General features: G+C 42.1%; 1 protein-coding gene across 1 annotated transcript; it reads left to right on the top strand.

Annotated features, from left to right (window-relative positions):
- Nucleotides 1-10,093: 10,093 nt before the first annotated feature.
- Nucleotides 10,094-23,569, top strand: stm (starmaker). Its single transcript, XM_087834893.1, has 15 exons — nucleotides 10,094-10,198; nucleotides 10,998-11,056; nucleotides 11,313-11,330; nucleotides 11,507-11,539; nucleotides 11,641-11,676; nucleotides 11,796-11,825; nucleotides 11,920-11,949; nucleotides 12,087-12,128; nucleotides 14,957-14,986; nucleotides 15,093-15,143; nucleotides 15,231-15,263; nucleotides 20,427-21,182; nucleotides 21,520-21,576; nucleotides 21,716-21,765; nucleotides 23,181-23,569. The coding sequence occupies exons 1-14, from the start codon at nucleotides 10,188-10,190 to the stop codon at nucleotides 21,724-21,726; spliced, it is 1,197 nt and encodes a 398-aa protein (XP_087691019.1). The 5' UTR covers nucleotides 10,094-10,187; the 3' UTR covers nucleotides 21,727-21,765; nucleotides 23,181-23,569.
- The last annotated feature ends 171 nt before the right edge of the window (nucleotides 23,570-23,740 follow it).

Below are 23,740 nucleotides of genomic sequence, written 5' to 3'. Positions count from 1 at the left end.
TTTGTGATGGTAATTTCTTTTGATTGTTTCATTTATCAGATTTAAATAAAGTTAAACTGAACATGAACTGTGGACCTTGTGATGCTGTAGCTATTAAAGGTACTGTGCTACAGTGGTTTGAATAAGATTTATCTAACAGACTCCAATTTGTGCATGTAAATGGAGAGTCCTCTTCACACACTAAGGTTAATAATGGAGTTCCACAGGGTTCTGTGCTAGGATCAATTCTGTTTACATTATACATGCTTCCCTTAAGCAGCATCATTAGAAGGCATGGCATAAATTTTCACTGCTATGCCGATGATACCCAACTTTATTTATCCATGAAGCCAGATAACACATACCGATTAGTTTAACTACAGAAATATTTTAAAGATATAAAGACCTGGGTGACCTCATATTTTTTGCTTCTAAATGCAATTAAAACTGAGGATATTGTACCTAGCCCTCTCAGAAACATAGTACCTAACCAAATACTTACTCTGGATAGCATTACCTTGGCCTCCAGTAACACGGTGAGGAATCTTGGAGTCATTTGTGACCAGAATATGTCCTTCAATGCGCATATTAAATAAATAGGTAAGTCTGCTTTATTGTGTTTATATTTCTAAAATTAGAAGTTCATGCATTTATTACTTCTAGGCTACTGGGCTATTGTAGCACGTTATTATCAGTATGTCATAGAAATTTCCCTGAAAAGCCTTCAGTTGATCCAAAATCTGCAGCTACAGCTGCAGCAAGAGTACTGACAGGGACTAGAAAGAGAGAGCATATTTCTCCTATAACGTCTTTTGTTCATTAGCTCCCTGTTAAATCAACTGTCACAATCAAGTTTAAAACCCTTCTCATTACATACAAGGTCTTCAATAATCATTTTATCTTAATGACCTCATTGTACGGTATCACCCCATTAGAGTTGAAAGCAAAGATGATTATTTAACAAGTAATTTTAGTTTTATATATTTATGTTATGTATTGAGTTACCAGGCATAAAAAAATCCTGAAGCGGTGTTGCTCACAGTGTTACTGGTGGCAGGAGGTAGAGCAGGTCATCTGACAACTGGAAGGTGGTTCGATCCTTGGCTGCTCTACATGCCACATCTCCTTTGGCAAGATACTTACCCCAAGTTGATCCCCAATGCATCTATAGGAGTAACACTTACATTGAAAAAGCATAGCAAAAAGTGTTTGTGTGAATGAGGCAAGTTGTGTAGTGTGCTCAGTCGCAGAAAAGCACTGTATTATAACCAGTCAACCACTTATAGAGCTAAAAAAGGGAATTCATTGGAGGAGGGACATTCCCCATGAGACGCAAGGAAATAGAAAATAATTAATGTGTGGTATGTTCTGCAGTTATATGTATATAGATATATCAGAGGTTCATGGTTTGTACTCATGGGTTGTTTAACAAGATATTACCTCTTTCATACAGTCCCTGAGGCAACCTGCAGCACCTCCCAGGGGAGGAAAAATGAAAATGGAAGGATTCAGGGAGTCTCACGTGGCAAATGGGGGTTTACACTGTGTGTCTGTGTGCTGGTTTTTAAACATGCTTGTTTGCTTGATGGTTGTTGCTGCAGAAACGAATCAATAGCCTCTCCACATGCTTGCAGTGTGTTATCAGTGAAGGTAGCAACAGACAGGGAGAGTCTGGCTGTGATCCGGGTTTCTAACATCATTTCAGATCTACAGGGTTTTTCAAAACATGCTCAGGCTTCTCAGTTACAAGACTCAGTTTTTTTTTGTTTGTTTGGTTTTTTTTTTTTTTTTATCTCCGGAGATTAAAAATCTCTTGATAAGTGGGTCTTGGCTAAGACACACAGCAGTACAATCAGCAGTGTTTATACAGACTAATAATACACACAAGTACCCACAGCAAACAGCACAAAATAAGTTTACACAGATATCTGACATCAAAACTAAAATCAAAATTCCAAAACTTAAAGGTGAAAGAAATGTAATGCACCAGAATAATTCACAGTTATACTGTCTGCAGCCTCGAGATCACTAGAATAAATCAAATAAATATTTTTTCTGAGAGCAGCTCAGGAGGACAGAGCTGCAAATTTTCCAGATTCACTATGAACTACTGAGGACAGACAGAAGGAGTCTTTGGAAAGTGACAAAAGTTGTTTTTTGTTTCCTTTCTGTCTTCCTGTCTCTCTTCATCGCTTTGGTTCCCGTTGGTCTCTCAGCCTTTGGATTCCTTGACTGAAGGCTTTGTTTCTGTAGGTCCTCTCTGAGCTATACATGCTTCTCTCCTATTCGCTCTGTTTTTGGTTCTCTCATTGGGCAGCCTCTGACCACTGTACCTGATACATCTGTTTCCTGTGTTGGTTCTAACATGTTTTCTTTTCACTTGCTACATGTAAGATATTTTTCTTAGCTCTTCAGTTGAATTAAATTTTATCTATACAGTGCCAAATCACAACAACAGTCGCCTTGTGGAGGTAAGCACAGATGACATGGAGCTCTTAGTTCTCACTCCTGCTTTATTACTCTCCTCACATCAACTAAACATATCATGCCACAAAACACAGCAACACACTTCCTCAACACTGGGTGTGAGTGTGGGGTTCTCCTAAAGGAAAAAACAGAATCCATCAGTCTGGTGGTAGGTGGGCGGCCGCGGCGGGGGGCCTGCGCCGGAACCACCTGATCATCCTGCAGAACATGCGCAGGCTTAAGTGTTTCAACAGAGACAACCTCCTGCCGACCTCCAAAGTCAAAAAGGAAATGTTTTTGGCCCGGTTTAATAACCCTGTACGGCCCGTCATACAGTGAACGCAATGGAGTCCTATGTGCATCGGAGTACAGAGAGAAGCTGGATGGCTTCTACTCTTCTGCTGACCCCAGGCGGATGTGGCAAGGCCTGCAGCACATCACTAGTGTGTATAGGGTCACCACCAGCACCAGCACCATCAGCTCTACAGGCAGTCTGGATGATCTCAATGCATTCTACACCCACTTCGAGACCTCCCAGACCCTTCAGACCCCCCACGTCTCCCAGACCTGCCAGAAACCCCAGACTACCCCCCCCAGCGGTCACAATAGACCAGCTGCACAAAGCCCTGAGGAGGATGCTTCAAGACTACAACCATCATCCCTCTCCCCAAGAAAAGCCCAGCCACCTGCCTGAACGACTATAGACCAGTTGCACTCACTCCAATCATTGTGAAGTGTTTTGAGAGAGTGGTGCTGGCCTACATCCAGAGCAACATCCAGAGCAACATCACAGACACTCTGGACCTCTTGCAGTATGCCTACCGGTCCAATAGGTCCACGTCAGACACTATCGCTGCTGCCCTTCACTATTCATTCTCCCACCTGGAAAACAAAGACTCAGGGTACTTTGTGTTGATTACAGCGCCGCTTTCAATACTGTTATCCCACACAAACTCACTCACAAGCTGGCAACACTCGGCCTGCACCCCGCCCCATGTGACTGGCTACAGGACTTTTTGACTGAGAGGCCTCAGTCTGTCAGGATCGGCAACAAGACTTCAGCCAGCATTATTACAAACACTGGCATCCCACAAGGTTGCGTCCTCAGCCCCATCCTCTACACCCTGTGACTGTGTCACCTCCAACAAAGACAACATCCTTTTGAAGTTCGCGGACGACACTGCAGTGATCGGTCGCATCACTGGAGGGGACGAAGCGGCTTATAGGAGAGAGGTGGCCGGTCTGGTGTGAGGACAACAACCTCGCCCTCAACACTGACAAGACAAAGGAGATTATAGTGGACACGAGGAAGAAGAGGAGGCCTCACCCACCGCTGTCTATCCGCTGCCTTGAAGTGGAGCAGGTGAGCAGCTTTAGGTACCTGGGCGTCTACATTTTTGAGGACCTCACTTGGACACTGAACACCACACAGCTGGTCAAGAAGGCTCAGCAGCGGCTGTATTTCCTGAGGAGGCTGAGGAAATTTGGTATGTCGGCCAAGATCCTCAGCAGCTTCTACAGCTGCACTGTGGAGAGCACACTGACCAGCTGCATCACTGCATGGTACGGCAGCACTACTGCTATGGACCGCAAACGCCTGCAGAGAGTGATAACAACCGCAGAGAAGATCATCAGAACTCCACTGCCCTCTCTGCAGAGCATCTGCCATCGCAGAGTCCAGAGGAGAGCTGCCTCCATCCCCAAAGACCCCACACCCCCCCAACACGGACTGTTCACCCTGCAATAATACAGAGAAAACCCCAATGATCATTTGACCCTCTAGCACTTTGACAACAGTGAGGAGGAAAAAACTCCCTTTTAACAGAGAGGAACCTGACAGTGTTAGTCATGTACAGTAATATACAGAGGTGAAAGGCTCTCACGGCAGTCAGCAGCTGTCGGAGGAAGAGGTGGGCGAAGAGGTATCCTCCATCATCCGGTCCGAGTAAGGACAACATGTCTGTGAAGGTTCTCAGTCATCCAGGTCATCGTAGTCAAAGGAGCTTGCAAAGAAAAGCGTCTGGACTTCTTTAAGTTAAAGAAGTCCAGACGCTTTTCTTTGCAAGCGTGCCACCACCCAGGCCTGAGAAGGAGAGAAGCTTTTCGGCACGCTCTGTGTCGGAGAGGGCATATGCCGAAGAAGCAGCCCCTTAAGGACAGTGTATTTCCCTTGAGCGGGTGGGTCCCAGAGGAGGGTCATCGTGCGACGGGTGGCTAGCGGGTCCAGCGAGGCCACCACACGTTGATACTTCGTGTCGTCAGCCGAGATGCCGTGAAGGGCAAACTGAGCCTCCACATGCACGAACCACGACGGGGGATCGTGGAGCCAAAAGTCCGGCAGCTTCAGCGCCACAGCAAAAGCACCTGCAGCAGGAGGTGGTGGACCGACGGCTGCTGATGCATCCAGAGCGGAGCCAGCATCATCCTTGACCTGTAGCATGTTCGAGTCTGGGGTCACCAATGTGGAGGTAAGCACAGACGACACGGAGCTCTTAGTTCTCACTCCTGCTTTATTACTCTCCTCACATCGACTGAACACATTGCGCCATAAAACACAGCAACACACTTCCTCAACACTGGGTGTGAGTGGAGCTCTCTAGTGGTCCACCACAGCCTATATTTTAAGGTAGACCCTAAAATACTACATGAAGAGAAAAACCCAACAATCATATGACCCCCTATCAGTAAGCACTTTGGCGACAGTGGGAAAGGAAACCTCCCTTTTAACAGGAAAGAACCTTTGGCAAAACCAGGCTTAGGGAGTGACCGGTTGGGGTGAGAGAAGGAAGACATGACAAACGACATGCTGTGGAAGAGAGCCAGAGATAATGCCTACAGGCTCCTGCTGAAATCTAAATACATGAAACAAACTGACCTTTATTGGCACAGAAACAACTCAGTTCTACCTGTCTGTCAGTGCTTACTTTACTTATATTGGATTTGGACACCTTGCATTAACATGTTACCATAAACAGGTCTTATTTGGTGTTCATTTAGTGTACTTTATTTGGTGCTTCCCAGCAGGAAGACTTCATGACACAGACAGTATGAAGCTTCATCTTCAAAGTAATACCTTCCATTTTGTAAAGCTGGCATTGTTTAACATATTTCTGAAACATGACCAGTCTTTGAGGTCACTACCAAAACATTTGGTTTTTAGGCGAGATTTGTCACAATGGCCACAGGCCGATAGCTAAATTGGACTCAAACGCAGATAACCACAACACAGACGGCTCGCACGTTTTACAGTGTTTGTTTATTAGATCAACAGGTGAATTTGTGGCAAAGTGTTGCTAATGGTGTAGCCGTGGGTCAGTGGGGTGAACGGGGAATTGGCAGGTAGCGACGGGGACGGAGTGCGTCTGGGAAGAAAAAAGAACGGGGTTAAGAAGGCGGCAAGCATAGGGTATTTAGCAGAGGTGGTTAGGACTGATAATGCTTATGGATAGTTGGGGTAACCTTGGCTTTGAGGTAGAGGAGGTGAGGATCCAGGTGAGTAGTGGCAAAGGCTGGCTGACCTGAGTTCTGCTGTGTCCGAGGTGGTGAGTGGTGGCTGGAGGGCAAGCAGGTGAGGTCCTTTGTATTGCCCCAGAATGCGATGATAATCCGAGGAGACCTGGGGGCTGAAGGTAGTGGTAAAGAAGGTCCTGGAAAACAATGCAAGGTCATTGACAAACTGGTGGTGAAGGAGAGTCTCAGTGGAGCTTAAATCCTCAACCTGATTACCCAGAATCAGCCTAAGGTGTGCAGGACTGCAGGAGGGATGATGGCTCCACCCAGGGGTGGAGACCAAGGAACTCAGGTGCCTGAGGGAACTTTCCAGTCAAACCTTGAGATTGAGGATGTGCAGCTCTGCCTGTAATGTGAGTAAACAGTTCACGTGCACATTTATCATTTAATGTAATATTTAATGTGTCAATCAGGATGTCAGTGACACTATGACCTGATACCAATAAAACACACATGGATTTATTTACAATTAATCTGGTAAATTACATTCTTGTTTCTTGGAACAAACGTGTTGTGTTAATAAAGTTTATTTGAACTTCATTGTTTGGTTTAAAACAGTTTCTGGTGCTGTTCAGTTGATTATCAAAGTGAAGTGAACACAGAGCTCATTAGAGGCTGTTAGCATGCCCTTGCACATACACACACAAATATACACACACAGATACACACAAACACGCCCACACACAGACACACACATAAACAGACACACACAGACACACATACACAGATACACAGATACACAGTCTGCAGTAGCAGATTTATGGCTTTCTTTGTGTTTCGCTGTTTTTTGTCCTCAGTTGAACTCGACTGAATCTGAAAAGCCAGATTTTTGGTTTTCTGCTTTAATTTTCAAAGCTCATCGTGGCCACTAAACAAAAGTTGAAGTTCAAAGAAACAACACAAATATAAAAAAAATCTTCTCTTTTTAACTTCAATAAATAAATCTGACTATGCTGAAATCAGACTTTCACCCCTGTATTTTACTGTACATGACTAACACTGTCAGGTTCCTCTCTGTTAAAGGGGAGTTTTTCGCTCCTCACTGTTGCCAAAGTGCTTGCTGGTAGAGGGCCAAATGATCGTTAGGGTTTTCTCTGTATTATTACAGGGTTTTTACTAATTTAAAGCACCTTGACGCAACACAGAATGTTTTTTCTCTCCTTATTTTAGCAGCTGCTGGGGGCCTGGAGAAGGCGGATCTGTCCAAGGCAGAGAAAGTGTCGGATGGGCAAGAGTTGAGCTGAGTGAACACGCCGATTAAATGTAGAGTCACAAAAATAAGAATAAAAAGTGTGAAAGAGAAAACACACTCATCTGCTGTGTGTCAAGGTGTTGCGCTGGAAAGGGTGGCCAAAGTACTACAATAACTTTAGCTATTCTAACTACTGCTAGCTTGAAGGCCTGCGGTACTTAGCCGATTAATAGAGGTAGGTTGATCATATTTAAGATTGAAGCATTAATTAATGGTAGGACTGATAAAGGTAGGGGTCTAACAGACATGTTGATGGTTTGGAGGAAGGAATTACTGAAGTTAATTCAGAAGTGTCAGGGTTAGTGCTGTGGCAGGCAGAACGAGGACCCAATTGCTGGACACAAGAAGGGTAAACTAAGAGAGGAAACAAAAACCTAACACAGGAAACTAGAAACTAAGATCTAAGAGTGTAGGAAACTAGAACCTGGGAAACTAGAAATGAGGAGACAAATGAACATTAAGACAAAGGAGACTAGACGTGAAACGTAGAATATAGAGGAAGAACAGTAACAGAAGCCAAGGGATTAGAAACTATTAAAGCACAAGCAGAACCATGAACAACAATAAATCAAAGAATATTAATTAAACCTGAAACAGTGTGTGACAGAAAGATCAACTGGAGAAAAAAAAATCTAAATAAATATCAATGGCATTGAAAGCAGCTGTACATTATGTTGTGTCTGTGAGATTGTTATGAGTTTTCTCTAATGCTTAAAATTTTATTTGTGAAGCCATTTCTAGTTAATGTTAAAAGAATGGTTCTCTCAATAGTGTTCTGACTTTTTGTCAGCCTGCTATTGGCCATTTATTTTACATGAATTTCTTTCTTCCTAATTATGTCCCTTCATCTATTTTCTTACCATATTAATTATACCTTCCTCTGTCTTTTCCTCACTCTTTTATTGGGACTGCTGTTCCTCATCCAGCACTTCTTCATAGCTAATGTTAGCAACAGCTGCCTCTTGTGATGGCAAGGGCTTTATATTAGTTGTTGTTGGTGCTACTGTTGACTATGCAGCTGCTAAAGTTACATGTTTCTGCATCTGTTTCTAGTTTCTTTCTTTCTCTCAGCTTTTCAGCTTTTCAACCACTTCAACTCTACAGTCTGTTGTACAAAGTACACAAGTACACCGGGAAGTTAGGTAAGGAGCCAGTTGTGGTAAGAGATTTGATTGGGCAAACCATTGTCAGTATTAAGAATGAAGCCTGTACCCTGTGTAATTATATATTTGGCCAGATTTCTAGAAATAGGAGCTGCTCCATCAAAGTTGGAATGTTTCTGCTTAATTAGACCCAGTTTTCACTAGAAAGTTTCTGAATTAAAAAGCTCACATGTTTTTCAGTCCTGGTGTGCTGACTGTAAGCTCGTCTGGAATCTGGTGCAACTAGGTTCCAGAAGTGTGAATGGCTGGCTGCACGGATGAATTCATGACTCATGAGGATAATTTACAGTAAATAAAATGTTTTCACAGAGACCACGCCTACCACACAGATTGCCAAATCTGTAGTCAGCTAGTCTGACATCATGTTTGCATAATCACCGCTGCAGGATAACTATATTTGTTCACCCACACGGTGAGCGCCTGCTCTTTGTTTTAAAAAAGCTAGCACTCTTTCATGCTGCAACAGTGGTCAGAGGTCATGTTAAAGCTCACAAGGAGTGTCTCAAAGTCAAACAAGTTCATTCTTTCACTTCTTTTGAACACTGGAACTCAGAACTCATTGTAACCATTTAAAATTTTAAAACAACTTTTGGATAGAGGGAGAGCAGGTCATCTAACAATTGAAAGGTTGGTAGTTTGATCTCCAGCTACTCCAATATGAATATTGAAGGGCAACTACTGAACTCTGAGTGTGCGTGAATGTAAGATACCTTGCTTAGACACTTACTATACAAGTACCAGTCCAGCCAAAAAAATAGTTTCTATACAGATTCATAGTCAAAGGCGCTTGCAAAGAAAAGTGTCTGGACTTCTTTAACTTGCCTGAAGATGTTTCACCTCTCATCCGAGAAGCTTCTTCAGTTCTAAGGTCAAATGGTGGGGAGTCCCAGATTTAAACCTAGTGGGAGAATATCCCCCCACAGAGGGACAAAAGGACCCCCTGATGATCCTCTAATCGCCTGAGCCAAGGTGTGAAACTGGGTGTGGGTCCCAATCAGCCAGGGTTTCAGGTGAGCTCATTGTGAAACCTGGCCCCACCTTATCATGCGAATTCCTGAGGTCAGAAATGGGTATACAGATTTATAAATAATCTAAAAACAAAACATCAACATACAGACGTGAAGAGGAAAAGAAGACGCTCTTTGTTTTTGTGGTCCAACCGGTTCATGTCTGAGGACATATTCATTCCGGACACTCACATGCTCACACACACATCTCTGTACATTTCCTGGTGGAACAGTTAGACGTGGTTACAATGCTTTGTCTCAGCGTCACGTTTCAAACGTTGGTGCTGCGATAACAATCAGCTCAGAGTAATTTAATGCTGATCAGACGAAAGCGCGAGGAGTTGAAGTTGAGAAAACATGAAAAAACATTCTGCAAGGAGAAACGAGTTAAAGACTTCATTAACTGGAGTTCAGTTTAATGATGAACAAAGTCATGCTGGTGCGAGAGGTCAAGGGTCATTTAAAGGAAAACACACAGGAAGCAGAAGCTCTGAGACCACCACTTTGGTTTCATTATGAATAATAAGTGAATGCTGTTCTGTTCTAACCCTTCATCTCTTTGCTTTTCATGCTGATTCACCACAGGGTCTAGAATAATTTGGATTTAATTCTGTGCTCTGAATGTAAACAGGGCACTTTTAAAGAAGCTCAAAGTGAGTCTGTGCAGATGCCCAGGTGATCGGAGGAGGGAGCAGAGGAGGAGGAGGAGGAAGAGGAGGAGTATAAAAAGCTGCTGCTCTCTTTCAGTCGAGTTTAAATACACTTAAGTTTCACCTGATCAGAGCTTCCATCAACCTGCGGATTACCGACATGCTGCAGCGGTGAGTTCATTCTTTAGCTACAAATGAGCCTGCTGGGTCAAGACTGTCTTCAAACTTTGAACCGCTTTAAATGGTTTCACAAAGCTCAAGAGGCACTCCTGCTCTCTGCCTGGAGAAAATCATGAAGCCGATGACTCTCAGAGTTTTTCAAGAGCTCCTTTTCAACCTTTGATCTGATTCACATTGTACAGTAACACAGAGAGGTGAAATAATTTCAAAGTAAACTACAGCGTGAAGTCTGGCTCTGTGTGGTGCTGCTGTCTGAGTTCAGGCCGTGTTCGGGTTGTTTGCTGGCTGAATAAATCCTGTTTCCTCTCACCGACAGTAACACACTGATCCTTAAAGGTTCTCCGCGCTGGCTCGCTATATGTTGGTAAAGAATAGATGCTTTGTGTGTTTCTGAGGAGGAGACACAAAGGAGCCCAGTCATTTAACCTGAGATTGATCACCTGGCATTCATCACTTCATGTTCTTTAGTTTCTTTCCTGCAGTTGTGTTGAGAGAGAAGTCATGGTTTTTGATTAGATTTCCTGATAAATCTGACCCTATTCTGGGTTCAGATTTACGTTTAGCTTTAAATTTCCATTTAGACTATTAGCAAAAACATCGAAAACATGTCAAAATCACAGCAACCGATTCATCGAAAAGCTTTTGTTCTTCATGTTTTTACCAAGATAGTCAAATTATGCAAACAGGCTGCAGTCAAATCACACTTTGCAACACTTTGGATTGAAAATCGTGTGTGTGTGTGCGTGTGTGTGTGTGTGTGTGTGTGTGTGTGTGTGTGTGTGTTTTGCAGGTCAACTGTGTTGCTGCTCTTTGCGCTTGTTGCTGTTTCACTTGCAGCTCCAGTCCAGAGTAAGCCATGACATCATTATCATCATATCATTAATCAATCATGTTTATCAGTCTGTATTTTCATATGAAATTATAATTATTTAACAATTCAAGTGTTTTTACAGATTTATTTTACAGATTGTATTAACTGTAGTGACCTAATTAAGGGTCATTAGTATTAAAAGCCCGTAGTCATCAGTTATGATTTTACATGTGGCACGTTTGATATGAAACATGTGGTCAGTGTGTCTGATGTCATCATTTCTTTTCCTTCCAGAGAGAAACTCAGAAGATGGTAAATATAAGGTCGCTTGCATTAGTTAAAGATTTGACCTTTGATCCTGTCGTTTCAAAAACAATTCAATTTAAATCAGTGTTCAGTCTGTGTCCGAGGTGGTGAGTGGTGGCTGGAGTACCACCTACAGACCTCAGAGGTCGATATATGAAAGTGTTTTTTTTTTTCTGTTCCAGAGAGAATTGTGCCTCTGTTGGAGCACCTGAATGGTAGTGCGCGCGCACACACACACACACACACACATACACACGCACACACACACACAGACACACACACACACTATTGTTTATTCTGTTGATTTTGTTTTTAGGTGGCAGGACAAGTGAACCTGTCACAACAGAGCCAGGTAACAATACAGCACACACTTCACATTGTTTACACTTCACACTAGACACACAGACACACACACACACACACACACACACACACACACACACACACATAATTATTTTTCTGTTTCCTCAGATGTTCATGAAAGTGAAGAGCAAACTGAAGGTAACTTTTCTATTCATCTTTCTGCTTACCTGTCTGCTTACCTGTCCGTGTGCTCACCTGTCCTTCGCTTTCTCTCTCTCTCTCTGTGCTTCAGCTCCTTCAGTCGATGCCACTGGGTCACCAGGTCAGTGGAGCCTGGAGTGTAATTTTTTTTTCATCCTTAATTTCAAATAAATCTTATCCAGATTACAGCTGTGATCCAGTTCATCATTGCATCGCTTAATCCAAACTCTACCATGTTTTTTCTGTAAATTGATTCAGATGTTAGCGATGAAGGTGTGGCCATGACTGACAGCGATGAAGGTGAGATGAAGGTTTTAGGAGCAGGTCTACTGTTTTATGTCCAGACAAAGAAGGAGGAATGAGCATCTGCACATCTGGTCAGACACAAACGCAGCTGACTGATCCTCTGGCTGAGCGTAGAGCTCTGACAGAGTCTAGCTTTATATGCCCAATCCTGCACATCACAGCGGGGCATACAGTGGCTTGCAAAAGTATTCGGCCCCCTTGAACTTTTCCACATTTTGTGACATTACAGCCACAAACATGAATCAATTTTATTGGAATTCCACGTGAAAGACCAACACAAAGTGGTGCACACGTGAGAAGTGGAACGAAAATCATACATGATTCCAAACATTTTTTACAAATAAATAACTGCAAAGTGGGGTGTGTGTAATTATTCAGCCCCCTGAGTCAATACTTTGTAGAATCACCTTTTGCTGCAATTACAGCTGCCAGTCTTTTAGGGTTTGTCTCTTCCAGCTTTGCACATCTAGAGACTGAAATCCTTGCCCATTCTTCTTTGCAAAACAGCTCCAGCTCAGTCAGATTAGATGGACAGCGTTTGTGAACAGCAGTTTTCAGATCTTGCACAGATTCTCGATTGGATTTAGATCTGGACTTTGACTGGGCCATTCTAACACATGGATATGTTTTGTTTTAAACCATTCCATTGTTGTCCTGGCTTTATGTTTAGGGTCGTTGTCCTGCTGGAAGGTGAACCTCCGCCCCAGTCTCAAGTCTTTTGCAGGTTCCAAGAGGTTTTCTTCCAAGATTGCCCTGTATTTGGCTCCATCCATCTTCCCATCAACTCTGACCAGCTTCCCTGTCCCTGCTGAAGAGAAGCACCCCCAGAGCATGATGCTGCCACCACCATATCTGACAGTGGGGATGGTGTGTTCAGAGTGATGTGCAGTGTTAGTTTTCCGCCACACATAGCGTTTTGCATTTTGGCCAAAAAGTTCCATTTTGGTCTCATCTGACCAGAGCACCTTCTTCCACATGTTTGCTGTGTCCCCCACATGGCTTGTGGCAAACTACAAACGGGACTTCTTCTGGTTTTCTGTTAACAATGGCTTTCTTCTTGCCACTCTTCCATAAAGGCCAACTTTGTGCAGTGCACGACTAACAGTTGTCCTATGGACAGATTCCCCCACCTGAGCTGTAGATCTCTGCAGCCCGTCCAGAGTCACCATGGGCCTCTTGGCTGCATTTCTGATCAGCGCTCTCCTTGTTCGGCCTGTGAGTTTAGGTGGGCGGCCTTGTCTTGGTAGGTTTACAGTTGTGCCATACTCCTTCCATTTCTGAATGATGGCTTGAACAGTGCTCCGTGGGATGTTCAAGGCTTGGGAAATCTTTTTGTAGCCTAAGCCTGCTTTAAATTTCTCAATAACTTTATCCCTGACCTGTCGTAAGGGTGGTGGTTTGATTCATGGCTTCACCTAGTCTGCATGCCAAATACCCTTGGGCAAGACATTAACCCCAAATTGCATCCAGTGTGAATGTTGAATGTGTGAATGTGTGAATGTTACTTAGAAAGCACTTAGAACAATGTACTTGGGTGAATGGGTGAATGCACAAGTTGTGTAAACCGCTTTGAGTGCTCAGAAGAGTAGAAAAGCGCTATATAAGAACCAGTCCATTTACCAATATTCTCTTAGACAACCTCTGAGGCCGTCACAGAGCAGCTGTATTTGTACTGACATTAGATTACACACAGGTGCACTCTATTTAGTCATTAGCTAATCAGGCAATGTCTATGGGCAACTGACTGCACTCAGACCAAAGGGGGCTGAATAATTACGCACACCCCACTTTTCAGTTATTTATTTGTAAAAAATGTTTGGAATCATGTATGATTTTCATTCCACTTCTCACGTGTACACCACTTTGTGTTGGTCTTTCACGTGGAATTCCAATAAAATTGATTCATGTTTGTGGCTGTAATGTGACAAAATGTGGAAAAGTTCAAGGTGGCCGAATACTTTTGCAAGCCACTGTAAGATGCCGGCAGGCAGGCAGTGCATAAATAGAGCGCCATAACGAAGTAGCTGGCATAGTATACAGAAACATCTGTGCTGAGTATGGCTTTGAAGTCCCGATGTCAAAATGCGACACTGGGGTGGGTCTTCCAGGTACAGACAGACAAACTGGTGATAGCTAACCAACCGGACATAGATATAGTGGAGAAGCAGAGGAAGCAGAAGCAGGAAGCAGATGAAGATGGCAATAATCAGATGTAGCTATATGAAACAAAAGCAACATCAGGAAGAAGGAACACAAAAAGTTGGGCTGAACTCTAGAAGATGTGAAGGGTGAAGGTAACTGTGGTCTCAGTGGTAATCAGAGCACTCTGTACAGTGACATCAAAGCTAGGCAAGTGGATCCAGCAGATCCCAGGAACAACATCTGAGATCTCTGTCCAGAAGAGTGCAAACCTAGGTACAGGAACGATACTGTGCAGGACCCTCAAGCTCCAAGGCCTCTGGTAGAGGACTCAAGCTTGAAAGGCTAGACCTCCTGCTGGGATGGAACTCATTAATTACTGTGTGTGTGTTCACCTATCTGTCTATGGGACTGCTGTAGCAGGAGGTAGAGCAGATCATCTACTAATGGGAAGGTCAGTGGCTTGATCCCTGGCTGCTCCAGTCTCTATGCCAAATATCCTTATATCCAAGATACTAACCCCAAGTTGCTCTCCATTCGCATTATGAATGTGTGTGAATGTTCAATACAAAGCACTTAATGATGAACATGTTTATGTGAATATGTGAATGTTTTAAGGGGTTCCAGGAGACTAGAAAGGCTCTATACAAGAATCAGTCCATTTAACATTCTGTGTGTTTCAGCTCCTTCAGTTGATGCCACTGAGCCACCAGGTCAGTGAGTGTAATAAAGCTGATTTTAACTTAAAATCCACTTTAAAGTCTGAATTAATCAAATAATTACCCAGATTTTGTTCTCACTCTGTTTCTTTCATGTAAGGTGGTTCAGACATCAGTGATGAAGCTGATGTTACAGCTGACAGCAGTGAAGGTGAGAGGAGACTGTTGTTTCATGCTGAGACACAAATGATGAAACACACACAAAGCATCACTCAAGTTTTATTTATATCTTGCTCAGGTGACGTTAAAGATTCTCCTGAAGAAACTGAAGGTAATTTTTTCACCTCTCTGTCCAGCTGACTACAACCCAGTAAAGCATGGAAATCTCTTCATATTTGTTGGTGGGTTTGGTTTAAGCATGCAGGAAGGAGCTAGTTTTGAAATGTTGCTTAAAATGTCACAAAGCACAAAGAATCTACTTTGTATACGTCTTTACACATGTTTATCTCCATAGATGCTGCGGAACAGCCAAATGGTAAATATTTTCTTGTCTTTAGTTTTCTTAAACGTTCTTAAACTTGATGGACTGAGACTGAGAGCAAGCAAGCAAGCTGAGAGATGAAGGAAGTTAAATTTTCTAAAAACATACAAGGAAAATTTTTTTTACCTTTGTTTCTGATCCTTCAGAGGAGACTGAAACACAAGGTTAGGGCGTGGTTTCGTTTTTAAAAATAGCACACTGGAAGAATGAGGAACAAATAGAAAATTGATGTGATTCTTGTGACTGTTCTTTCTAAAAGCAGGACATGCTTCACACGTCTCTGTTCCAGTCAAAGTCAAACCTCCTTTGAACTTGTAACATCCTTGTAATATCCTTGGGCAAGATATTAACCCCAAATTGCTCTCCGATGCAGTGTGAATGTTACTTAGAAAGCACTTAGAACAATATGCTTGTGTGAATGGGTGAATGCACAAGTTGTGTAAAGTGCTTTGAGTGCTCAGAAGAGTAGAAAAGCGCTATATAAGAACCAGTCCATTTACCATTTATCAGTATTCTCTTAGACAACCTCTGAGGCCGTCACAAAGCAGCTGTATTTGTACTGACATTACAAATACAAATGTAATCCGATTACTTGTGTAATCCAATTACTTGTGTAATCCCTTACTTTTTTCAAGTAACAAGTAAAGTAAGGGATTACTATTGCAAAAACGGTAATTAGATTACCGTTACTTTCCCGTAGGAACGCTGCGTTACTAAAACCGTGATTTTTTGCGAGAATGTCTCATGACAGTGACGTAAGCAAGTGCGACGTTCGTGACAACAGCTGTGTGCAGATCAACAGTGGATCATATATCAGTGCGGAAGAGAGCGTGCAGCCTTTAAAGTGTGGAAGTACTGACCTTACTTTGAGTTTGATTTCATAAAAAGTGACAAAAACATTAGCGTCCGTTGTGCGTGGGAAGAAAACTTCTTTTTACAGCGAAAAAACCCCTAAACTTCCAAGCAAGCACCGAGTGCGCTACGACGTAATGGGAAATTCACAGCAAACCTCCGCCTACCCTACCCCTGCTTTACAGGTGAAAATAGAGCAAAAGGACCGCTAGTCTTTGATGTTATTTATTTTCTGCTGTGTTTTACTTGCATCTATTTGAAAGACTGAGTGTAAACACACAAAAAAATATGTAAACTAATTTAATAACTGAGTAATTAATTACTTGTGAAAATAAGGAATCAGTAAAGTAACGGGATTACCTTTTTTGGGAAGTAATCAGTAATTAGTTACTGATTACTTTTTTCAAGTAACTTGACCAACACTGCTCCTGTATTCATTAATTTTGCTGTGAAAGCGCTTAGACATAGAAACGAGAGTTTGTAAGAATGGATGTGAATGGGTGAATAAGTTGTGTTGAGTGTTGGGAAAGTTACTTTTCAAATGTATTCCACTACAGATTACAGAATACAAGGCCCAAAATGTAGTTTGTGACATATTCCATTAAGTTACTCAATATCAGTAAAGTATTCTCAACATTATGGATTACTTTATATGTTGTCATGCTTTTTACAACTACATGAATGTACTATTGCTGTGTGATTTATTGCAATGCTATTGCAATAGCATTAACAGCCTGCTAACTGGAAGTAATCGTGTGCAGTTCTGAAAGCAATATCAACTAGATTTTTAAATCCTAATATAAGATGAGTAACAGTAGGGTGGACATTAGGTAAGGCTGCACTTTTTGCAGTGATCTCATATAGAAAAAGAAAAGTCTGTATCAGTAATATGTTTTTTTTCTGTCTGCTTTCAGAGCTGCACATGATTACTTGCAGCTAGCAGGTTGTAATGCAGCCTTCAGTAATAGTAATAAATCACACAGCAATAGTACATCAAATATACTACAAGGTAGTTGCAGTATGCTAACATCAGTTTTTTAAAAAGAACTTACTTCCAGATGTTTCTTTAGGTTGAAGTCTTTTGACGCTGAGAGCAGTTTGGTTGTTGCCAAACAGAGTTTCCCATATGGAAAAGAAATAGTAAAAACTTAGATTCTTCAAGGGATCTTATATCTTTTTTCACTCTTGTATGCTTTTCATACAAGTTTCACAGAAGATAGATACAAACTTTATAAGATTTATATAAATCTTTTCCATATGGGTTGCATTGAACGCTCAGATTTCACCCATTCCTTTCTTCTTTAAATGTGAAGTGGTGTCGGAATTTCCAAGTAAGAAATGCATTCCTGCCCGTGCACTGCTGGTTCGGTTGTGCTGGCTCCAGGTCCACTGTGTAACTGACACCACCAACATTAATAGGACACGTACATTAGAGCTTCTTATTGCGTGTTTTGTTTGGGTTTAGGGCAATGCGTGGAATTACCAAAATTAGAGAGGGGATAGCCTAACATATGAAACAGGTAATGACTGCCGTGTAATCCATTTATTTCAGCAAAGTAACTGTGTTCTAATTATCACCTATTTAAGCAGTAACTGTAACGGAAAACAGTTACTCATATTTTGTATTTAAAAACGTAAAGCTTGGATTCCGTTACTCTCCAACAATATGCGTTGACTAAAGCACTTTGAGTGTTCTAGTAGAGTAGAAAAGTGCTGTATAAGAACCACACTTTTTCCCATTTAACGAACTTGAGTAGTGTAGTGCATCTGTAGCTGCTGGAAAGTTGTTAACAAGTAAAATTCTGAAGGGGTCCCGGTCTGTGCCGACTATGTCATTGATATGTAAGCCACAGAAATGTGCATGTCAAGGTTCACTTTACTTCTAAGCAGTGTTGGGTAAGTTACTTTAAATGAGTAACTTAGTTACATTACTAGTTACTTCTATCAAAAGTAACTCAGTTACTTCAAGTTACTCGTTACTTTCAGAGTAACTAGTTACTAGGGAAAGTAACTTTGGTTTTACTCAGAATTCTCTTGTTAATGTGTTGCTTCCGTAACTGGATACCCAGCAAGATTGCCAGTCTTCTAGCTTGCTTACTTGCCACAAGTGCACTGTGCTACCTACCAATAGAAAGGAAAAAATAATGTGCACATTTCCACAAGAGAAATCCCACACCTGATTCTATCCTAGCCTGCTTTTTACATCCAACACAAAAACTGCAGTCATGGTGCTTTCTATTGTACTCAGAACTCGGAAATTCTGCCTTCTGAATAGGAAGATGTAGGTAACACCAGACTGCAGATGAGCTGCATACAGGGCTGGACTGGGACAAAAAAATCGTCCCGGGCATTTTGACTAGAGACCGGCCCACCATTATAGGAAAAATCATAAAGCCTTTGAATGAAAATAAACACTGTTGTGACAGTGATGTACACTGTTTTGATGGTATATATGTATCAATCTATCAATCGTTTGTTGTAAGACTCAGATAATTATTTTTTTAAAAGTGAGACATTTTAAATGAGAATAAGAAAAGTATTTCTTTGGGCCCCCCCTTTCCCTTTTAATGCCCTACATGGACCCCTGGCAACACTTTGTTAGATCCGCCCCTGCACAGTTACCAGCTGTCAACTACTTAGAAAAGGATCCTGGTGTTATTTGTCTCTCAGAAACAGTTCATAACTTCCCTTCAACTCATTCATGTTAACTAAAAGGTAAACCTGTTTCTCCATCACAGCTCTGATGATTCAGTCAATCTCCTGGTTTCATCTTCATGTTTCCCTCTCACCAGATAACCAAACCGATATCATGACCAGCAGGTTTTACAGCTGTGGCTCCAGCAAACATCAGCTGACACTAGAAATTAATATTAAATAAATTCTAACAACAGCTGATCAAGCTTAAAAGTGCTGCTGTTGTTTAACGCGACATCCGCTGGTTTCCTCTTTCTGGCGCAAAGTGGGCGATAAACAAACAAGAGAGAAAAGCCAATCAGCTGATCACTGATCAGTTTCATGATTGAAGTAGAAACAGGAGAGGGAGGGTGAGAGGATGAGAGAAGAAGAGGCAGCTGTGCAGCGTAAACACAGAATAACTCCAGCTTTGTGTCTTTTTCATTGTAGCTGAAGTCCGGGACAAACTGTTCATTTTCACCTCAATACGAAACGCGTAATATTTTCTCTGAATACGAGACGATTCCGTTTTTTACGGGACGGTTGGCAACTCTAATAATTAACCTTATGAACAAAATAAAGTTCAACATCAGTAACATAGCACCCACCCAGCTGTATAGAAACTCCGTCATGCTAGCTAGCACGCAGTACGAAAAAGTCAGCATAACGAAAAATAACTACACCTAAACTTGGTTTATATCTGACCCAGATAGACTGCAGGTTATAACTTCTTCAGTTCACCTGACACTCCCGGACCAGCGGCCGCTTCGGGTCTCTCCTCTTGCCTCCCTTTTCCTTCATCCACCTGCTGCCTCCACCACTTGCTAATGTTATTGAATCTGTGGAAGCTCCGCGATAGCCACCACACGAAGTAACGAATAACGCGCACCACACGAAGTAACGAATAATAACGTAGTTACTGTAACGCGTTACTTAATAACGCGTTAGTCCCAACACTGCTTCTAAGCCAAATGGCAGTCTCGTCAATTTTAGGAAGTCAGCAATAAAAAGCTCATTTATTAATTTCTTAATATGATGATTATTAATATGAGTATATCTGAGCAATTAACAACTCAAAGCTGGCACACATTACCTGGTGGGATGATTATCTGTTGAGCTTAGTTGGTGTTGAAACACATTAAAGGGAGCGATTAACTGACCTCAGTAAAGAGAAAGGTTTGTCAATCATTAAGAAACGAGGGAGTGTAGTGTGAAGCAAAACCAGTTCAGCATGTGTCCTCCTTCCAACCTTTGGGTGACGTCCTCAGGAAGTGTGTTAAATGATGAGGAGTGTTACAGCTCTTATTGAAGCAGAATCCATGATTCATAACAAAGTTTGTTTTTACTTTCTGTGTAAGCACAGTTGTAGGACAATGAGCTTATTCCTCATGTTCATCACAGACAATAATTATTATCTGCAATCCACAGAGACTGCAGAGTCTGCGCCCGAAAACAGCGCCGACACCAGCACGGAGTCTGAGCCAGCACCTAATGGTGACAAAGAAGATGAGGGGGAGGCATTCAGTGATGAAGAGCTGGAAGTGAAGGAGAAGGGAGATGAAACGAGTGAAAAAGATACCAGTGAGGAGGAGGAGGGGGAGGTGGTGCCTATCACAGAAGAGGACAGCAAAGAGGAAAGTGTAACTCCAGCTGAAGAAGACAGCCAAATGAATAACAGTGAGATTGAAGACATGGTGGAGATAGAGGAGAAGGAGAAAGAGGCTGAGGAGGAAGAAACAGAAGAGGAGAAGGAGGAGGAGTTCAAAGAAGTGGAGGAGGAGAAGGAGGAAAAAGAGAACGATAATCAGGATGAGCTAGGGGAGGATAAGCAGGATGAGCTAGAGGAGGAGAAAGAGGAGGAGGATGAGCCAGAGGAGGATAAGGAGGAGGACGAGCCAGAGGAGGAGGAGCTAGAGAAGGAAAATGAAGAGAAGGAGCTAGATGGGGATAAAGAGGAGGATGAGGCAGAAGAGGAGAAGAAGGAAGAGTTAGATAATGAAAATGAAGAGAAAGAGGAAGATATGGATGAGAAGGAGGAGCAGCAGGAGGAACTGGAGGAAGGAAATGAGGAGGAGCAAGAGATAAAGGAGGAAGAAGAGGAGGAGGAGGATTTTAAGGATGAATCTGAAAATGCAGATACTGAAGAACCTGATGAAATTGATGATGGTCTGGACTCCACTGAAGGTAAAAAATGATGAACTGGTGTCATTTATGTCACAAATCCATGTGGTCCCAAACAACAATCAGAAAACCCAGAGTGAAAAATCAGAGGCTGACAATGAAAACACTCTTGAAGAGTTCAAAGACTAACTTAAAGAATTTGAAGTCATTAATAGACAAAGATTTAAGATGCTAATGAAGGAAAACATTCACACAGATATTAGATGAGTTTCATTTGAAAATCTTAACTGGGATTAGAGGAAGCAGACAATAAGACTAAAAGTTCAGATGAAGGGAGCCACAGTAGAACCAGACTTTGCATCACTGAGCTTCAGGTTCTTAATTCTTATTCTTGTTACAGCAACACCTGCTGGTGAACTGGACCAATCAGATGATGCCACCCCCGTCACCAAACAGGGTAAATTTCATATCACATCCGCAGCCAATCACATTTCAGACTGAGTCAAATCGACTTCTTCTCTGAGAAGCACAAAGTGGAAACATGAAGTGTTTCACATCTTGTTGAAGTAAAAATGAACATCTGTGTTTTCTTGTAGCTACCAGTTAGATGCTTCGCCTCTGAGCTGTGGGAGCTCAGCGACTGCAGGTACCATACCATATTGTTTTCACTGATGGAGACAAACCTCTCCATAATCACAGATCATAGGAAAACACAGTCTTTGTTTTCATGGGACCTATTTAAGTTCTCCAAAGCCCAGAGTATCCTTTTCCTATAAAACATAGGAGTAGATCCTGAAAATGTTTATGCTAAAGGAACCATACATTAACAAACCAGATGGTGACATATCTTGAGAAAAATAAGTGCATTTTCAACAATAATGTGTCATTTCTTTCATGTAGTCAATCTAAAGTTATTAAATGCTCATTAGAATCTAAGTGCTAGAGTACGTCTTATACTAGTTATACTAGTACTAAATTTAACTTCCTTTGACTCCAAAGATAATGTGTACAGATTAGAAAAAAACTTTACTTTTCTACTGACATCATTTGGAGACCTCTGACTTGTTTTTCACCAATTCAAGGAACATTTTTTTTAATTTTGTTTTCACGAAAGTGTGACTGTTTGCAGCTTCTATAGATGTGATGTTTGCTTTGAGAGTGTTGATGGAGAGAACTATAGAGAAGGTTGGTGTTCGCTGTGTCTTTGTGGATCACCAGCTGCTGAGAGTAGCTATGGTACTGCATGAGGAAGTATGTGTAGGGAAGGGTGGTGGTGCAGGACATTTATGAGGACAGAGGGTGACAGGTGAGTTCAAGGTAGGGGTGGGATTACATCAGGTCTGCCCTGAGCCCTTCTTGTTTACTGTGGTGATGGACAGGCTAAGGGGTGAGAGCATGGACCTCCCAATGCAATCCTCCACCTGCTCCCTCGAGCCTCTTCTCTCCAGGTATGCCTCTGGAGAGAGAAGGAAAGTGAGTAAAAGCAAGGCAAGAATACATGTGAATGAGAGGGAGACATGTAAGGAATACAGACAGTGAAGGCAGATGAGTTTAAATATGGGCTTAGTGGTCTAAAGAAAGGTGAAGAAGAGAGTGCAGATAGGGTCGAGACAAGCATCAGGGGCGATTTGTGACAGAGCATAGCAGCAGCAATGAAAGAGAAGGTTTAGAAGATAGTAGTGAGACCTGCTGTGATGGATGGTTTGGAGTTAAAGATATTAGAATGAGCGGGATGGACTAGAAATCAATGAGAGAGTGGATATATCGGATAAAGGATGATGAAGATTAAGCTATAGGCTATAGGAAGAAAAGAGGAAGACCTCAGAGGAGGTTTGTGGGTGTAGTAAATTGGGGCATGCAGAGGGCTGATGTGACAGAGGAGGATACAGGGATAGGAGGAGAATGAGAACCTGATAGAGAAGGAAAAAGGGAGTGGAGTGGCTGCAGGCCATATATAATAATTGTTACTGTGAAGAGTCCATCCCAGATAGACTTGAATCAGTCACTGAGCAGTGAAGCAGTATGAAGTGAACCGAGGTTTTCTGTGCTGTTTCCTGACAGAGCCAAGCCCACAGCCTCCACAGTGGAATCCAGCTGCCATGACTTCAACCTAAACTGCATGAATTTCAACATTCAGCCAACTGTTGTTTCCTCTCCCCATTTTCTAGCAGTGTCTGTTTTAACCTCTGGCTTCTTTGGTTTTCTCAGATAAAAAAAAAAAGAAATGTCTTTCACCTGCTGACTGTCTTCTTTTCTGCCATGTGTCTCTCTTTCCGGCTTCTTGTCTGCAGAAATATTAAATCAGCTGCTGAGCTCAGATCTGTTTTGTGTGTCTGATTTCACACATTAACATGTACATAAGTCCCTCTTTAATTTACAGAGAATGTTTTTAAGGACGTGAAAAACCAGTCAGTGGTGTATACAGAGGAACTGCTAATAAAGTTTGAATTGTCGAAACCTCATCGACTCTTTTTTCCAACAGTCAGCATGCTTCTCTGAACCAGTAATGACTTGATTTCAGTCACACATTTTTATCATAAAATGTGATGTTATTGTTCAGAAGCTGGAGCAGAACTGAGATCGGGAAGGACCAGCAAGTGTATGCTTTATTCATTATTTAG

The sequence above is a fragment of the Neolamprologus brichardi genome, chromosome 22 (genome assembly GCF_056152115.1).
Source record: "Neolamprologus brichardi isolate AB-2024 chromosome 22, ASM5615211v1, whole genome shotgun sequence".
Classification (NCBI taxonomy): Eukaryota; Metazoa; Chordata; class Actinopteri; order Cichliformes; family Cichlidae; genus Neolamprologus; species Neolamprologus brichardi.
Note: the sequence above shows the minus strand (reverse complement) of the source record. Positions and strands in the feature narration are given on the sequence as shown.

Excerpts from the sequence above, each read along its gene's own strand:
- stm (XM_087834893.1), top strand. Across the intron at positions 11,540-11,640 it reads TCTGTTGGAGCACCTGAATG|GTGGCAGGACAAGTGAACCT; the intron begins GTAGTGCGCGCG and ends TTTTGTTTTTAG. Across the intron at positions 12,129-14,956 it reads CATGACTGACAGCGATGAAG|CTCCTTCAGTTGATGCCACT; the intron begins GTGAGATGAAGG and ends TGTGTGTTTCAG.